At 41.2% G+C, this 5,000-nt stretch overlaps 1 protein-coding gene across 1 annotated transcript in view; it reads left to right on the top strand.

Annotated features, from left to right (window-relative positions):
• The window catches only part of MINDY4 (MINDY lysine 48 deubiquitinase 4), a gene marked incomplete at its 3' end in the record, with an annotated part of 53,911 nt that extends 49,653 nt beyond the window's left edge, over positions 1-4,258 (top strand). Inside the window, exons 14-15 of the mRNA XM_039355690.1 lie at positions 1,559-1,622; positions 3,990-4,258. Of these exons, the coding sequence (XP_039211624.1) occupies positions 1,559-1,622; positions 3,990-4,258 (333 nt within the window). The remainder of the gene's footprint in view (positions 1-1,558; positions 1,623-3,989) is intronic.
• Positions 4,259-5,000: the final 742 nt, after the last annotated feature.

The following is a 5,000-nucleotide window of genomic DNA, read 5'->3' as shown; positions in this document are numbered from 1 at the left end:
GACTAATACATTTTAGAATATATACAGATGCCCGAATGTGAATTTGGGGTCCTCCCCCCCATCCCGTCTTATCCACAATGGCTTTCTATTCTAAAAAATCTTTTTTTAATCATTTGAGATTTTTCTTTCTTTCTTTCCCAGGTCAGATTTAACTTCTGTTTCTGACTCACATTGCATTCTACTAACATTCAGGGGAAAGTTCTATGAACTCTTTTTTTTCTTTTATTCTTTCTTTTTCTCTTTGAGTCAGTCTGGATAAGGTCTTGCAATTTTCTTGGCAATAGTTTTGAAAGTGGTTTGTTTCCTTTCAGAAGTTGTGGGTGCTTCATCACTGGTTTTTTTTTTTAAAAAAAGAAGAGACTGGGCAGCCATTTGTCCGAAAGGGCACAGGGTGTCCTGCTCGAGCAGGTGGTTGGACTAGATGACCTCCAAGGTCCCTTCCAACTCTATTCTGATGATTGATTGATTGATTGGATGGTTACACATAGCTTCTGCAAGTTTCTGTAGCTTGTGTGTTCCTCAATTTTCTCTTAAGTCTCTCCAGATGTCTTGGAACAACAATTCCCATTGGCCCTGCTGTTCAAAAACCCTTGAGGTCCTTCTTCTTCCAATGCACCGAGGAGTTGGTTGACCTTTTTTGGGAAGAGGCTTCCTACACCTCAAGAAAATACCATTTAATTGCAGGTTAGGAAAAATGATGGGAAACACAGATGTTGCTTCTCCTCCAATATCTTACCCTCAACTTGGCGTTCCCAGAACGTTTGCAACCATGGATGGAATTAGAACTTCCTTCTATTGTCCACACATGATGTCCCACAGGTCCTGACTGACGCATATTTCATCAGTGAGTTGGCTTCGAGCAGTTGCCTTGGGAATTTCACAGTGCCGGTCATTCAGTGAAAAAAATGGCCAATAAATCTCATCAACTTTCCACTTTCTTCTTCTTTCGGTAATGTTTGGGACTTGACATTCCTTGAAAGAGTCCCTAATATAAATCAACTCTTAGAATTGTTCTTTGATGTGGTAGTTTATTAATACAAACCCTTTTTTTTAGTGAGAGCACCTCGCTTTTCATGGCAGCAGTTAAAAAGCTTTTTTTTTTAGTCCAAATACTTCCTTGATATGCCGAGCTTCGCTTTGGCACTCCAGGTAACAATCACAATTATTCTTTGCGTTTATTTTTAGAATCAGTGGTTTTTTTATGCAAACAAAAAATTAGTATTTGTACTTTAAAATGTGATTTGAAAATGTATCCTGTGGTTTGCATATATTTTTTTTTAGTGAGAAGGTTTAAATATTTAATTTCTTTATAAAAACGGGGTCAATTGCGGCCGTCAGTCAGTTATTTACCTGTGTAAGTAAGCATTGCTTCCTCTATATTTTCCTGGCATTTTATTCCACGAAATATTTTGAAGGACCCGTTCAAGAGGTTGTGTTTTCATTGTGTGTTCAAATGTCTCTTCACCTTCCTAGGGAAGATTTCCAGTGGAAGAAAGTGAAAAACAAGCCAGTATCTTAAATCTAGTTTTGATCAGATCTTTCTTTTTCTTCCCAACAGAGTTCGTGGAGATATGGATGTCATCACAAACCCACTGATCGGTGCACACGGATACTGCACCCAGGTAAATAGCAGAGCAGGGCCCGTGAGTTGGAGGTGCAGCTAAAAGGAACAATCCATGGGGAATTGTTAGTTGCCAAGGTGTCAAATCAAGGTAAGCTGTAACATGGTACTACACTAGAGTAAGAAGCTGTTCGATGTCACTTTGAAGGCTCATCAACTTGCTGATGTCCTCCAGGGACCCATAATGCAGCCTCTCTTGGTGGTGGCCCACTTCTGGGCAAGACCTGGCTCAAAAACAGTAACTGTGAGAGTGACCTTGGAGTCCTAGTGGACGATCAATTGACCATGAGCCAGCAATGTGCAGCAGCAGGCAAAAAAGTGAATACAGTCCTGGGTTGTATAAACAGAGGCATAGAATCAAGGTCAGGCAAAGTATTAGTACCGCTTTATAAAACCCTAGTGAGGCCCCACCTGGAATAGTGCAGCCAAGTTTGGTCACCATATCACAAAAAAGTGGTTGAGAGTTTGGAAAAAATTCAGAGAAGAGCAAGTAAGATGATCCAAGGCCTGGAGACTAAAACATACGAAGAACGGCTGCAGGACTTGGGTTTGGCTAGTCCACAGAAAAGAAGAAATAGGGGAGACATGATAGCAGTGTTCCAGTGTCTGAGGGGCTGCCACAAGGCAGAGAGGATCACGTTATTCTCCAAAGCACCAGAAAACAGGACAAGAAACAATGGTTGGAAATTGAACAAAGAGAGAAGCAACCTGGAATTAAAGAGTGAGGACAATTAACCAGTGGAACAGCTTGCCTCCAGAAATCGTCGGCGCTTCATCACTGGAAGTTTTTAAGAAAAAGCTAGACAGTCACTTGTCTGATATGGTATAGATTTTCCTGCTTAAGTGGGGGCTGGACTAGAAGACCTCCAAGATCCCTTCCAGCTCTATTCTGTTCTATCTCTGCACATTAACTGTGCAGAAAGATTCAAATATGGTTTATTTGTGACACCTTTCAAGGATATTCTTTTCTCAAGCAGAACTGTAGAAATACTCAACTTTAAATATATTCTTCAAACATTCCCTGTTCATCCACCACGGGGCAAAAGCTACTTAACAACTGTCTCACTTAGCAACCGAAATATGGGGCTCAGATGTGAGCATCAATCAAGGACTACCTGTATTATCATGTATACTGGTAGTCCTACGACCACAATTGAGCCCAAATTTTTTGTTGTTAAGTGAGACATTTTTTTAAAAAGTTTTTAATTTCCATTTTTCATTACACTCATACAAAATATTTCAGATAAAGAGTAAAATAAATTTATACACACAACTTTCGGTATTGCTCACTCATTTCCCCCCAAACCGCATCCTCCCTCTGACTTCCTCCCTTACTTCCCTCTTTCCCTCTTCTTCCTCACTCTCCCCCTCTCCTCCTTCTCCTCAACCTTCCTACTTGCTTCTCCCCTTCCTCCTATCTTCTCACTCCGGATGCGGTCCAGGGGAAATGCCCGAGCAATTCCTCTCTAAAACATCAATATTATATACAATAAAACTATTTCTACTTATCTGACCTATTTAACCTCCAACCCACCCTCTCCTCCCCCCTCCCCCACTCCCCCCACCCCGACTTCCCAGAGCCAAGTACAGGGTTATACAAACATATTAAACATAATCAACTTAACTTTACTAATTATACAATAACCAAAATCATACTAACCCTTAACTCCCTTCAAACTTTAACATCATAATTTTATAAACAAATCCATTATTCATAAAATAAATGAAACTTTGTAGTTCCATATTTCTTCTGAACATATTCTTCATATCCATCTTCTCCATACAATAACATATCTCTCTTGTGAATGATCCTTTAAATAAGCAGAAATTTTGGCCATTTCTGCTAAATTAGAAACCTTAAATACCCATTCTTCTAAAGTAGGCAAAGAGAAGTGAGACATTTGTTAAGTGAATTTTGCTCCGTTTTACTTTCTTGCCACCATTGTTAAGTGGATCACTGCAGTTGTTAAGTGAGTTACACGGTTGTTAAGTGATTCTGGCTTCATCATTGACTTTGTTTGTCAGAAGGGGATCACCTGAACCCAGGACACTGCGACCGTCATAGATATGAGCCAGTTGCTGAGCATCTGAGTGTTGAACACGGGATTGTGGGGATGCTGCAATGGTTGTAAGCGTGAAAAACGGTCGGAAGTCAGTTTTTAACTTGAATGATCATTAAACAGACTGTTGTTAGTCAAGGACAACCTATAATTGAGCTTCCATAGACCTAAAAAGTAGAAGAATTTTGATCCTCTTCCTTAAATTCATTTCAGGCAAAGGCTGACTTGGAGCCAAGTGATTGTATCAGATCTTTGAGTCTGTCTGACCAGTGCTTAATCCACCCGCTCTTTTGTTCTCTTGAAACTAGGAACTGGTCAACCTGCTACTGACCGGCAAGGCCGTATCCAACGTCTTCAACGATATGATGGAGCTGGACTCGGGAAACGGCAACATCACCATCCTGAAAGGCGTCACTGGCCGTAGCGACCTGGGCTTGTTGTCCCTCTTTGAGCATTACGATGTCTGTCAGGTATGGAGAAGACTTGTGAAAAAACTGGGGCTGACATCCCTTTGTCTGAAATCACGTGAAGTGTTAATATCACTCTACAAGGCCTTGGTAAGGCCACACTTGGAATACTGCATCCAGTTTTGGTCACCACGATGTAAAAAAGATATTGAGATTCTAGAACAGTGGTTCTCAACCTGTCGAACGACCATTTCACGGGGGTCGCCAAACAATGCAGTCCGCCATTTTTTCCCCTTTTCCTTAGCTGTGCTACTCCCTTTTATTTCTATTGGCTTTTGAAAGCCAATAGAATAGACTCTCTTGAATAGAGTCTAATTCTATTGGCTTTCAAAAGCCAATAGGAATTGTCCAGGCTGTCTCTGCCCTGCTGAGCCCGCCAAAAGTCCCATTCTGCAAACGGTGCTGCACCAGTTGAGTAGTCCTCGACTTACAACCGGTTGAGTAGTCCTCGACTTATGACCAGTTGGGGGTCGCGGCATTAAAAAGATTGAGAACCACTGATTTAGTGGGTGATATTCAAGAGGCTGCCACAAAGAAGAGGGGGGGGGTTCAGTTTATTCTCCAAAGCCCCTAAAGTCAGGACAAGAAGCCACGGATGGAAACTAATGAAGGAGAGAAGCAACCTAGAACTAAGGAGAAGCTTCCTGACAGTTAGAACAATTAACCAGTGGAACATCTTGCCCTCAGAAGTTTCATTAGAAGTTAAGAAGAGATTGGACAGTCATTTGTCTGAAATGGTATAGGGTCTCCTGCTTGAGCAGGGGGTTGGACCAGATGACCTCCAAGGTCCCTTCCAACTTTACTATTATTATTATTATTATTAGGAGTTGATCTTTTGTTCCTCTGCTATTG

Source organism: Crotalus tigris, unplaced genomic scaffold (genome assembly GCF_016545835.1).
Source record: "Crotalus tigris isolate CLP2741 ecotype Arizona unplaced genomic scaffold, ASM1654583v1 scf7180000018733.473104, whole genome shotgun sequence".
Taxonomy (NCBI): Eukaryota; Metazoa; Chordata; class Lepidosauria; order Squamata; family Viperidae; genus Crotalus; species Crotalus tigris.
Note: the sequence above shows the minus strand (reverse complement) of the source record. Positions and strands in the feature narration are given on the sequence as shown.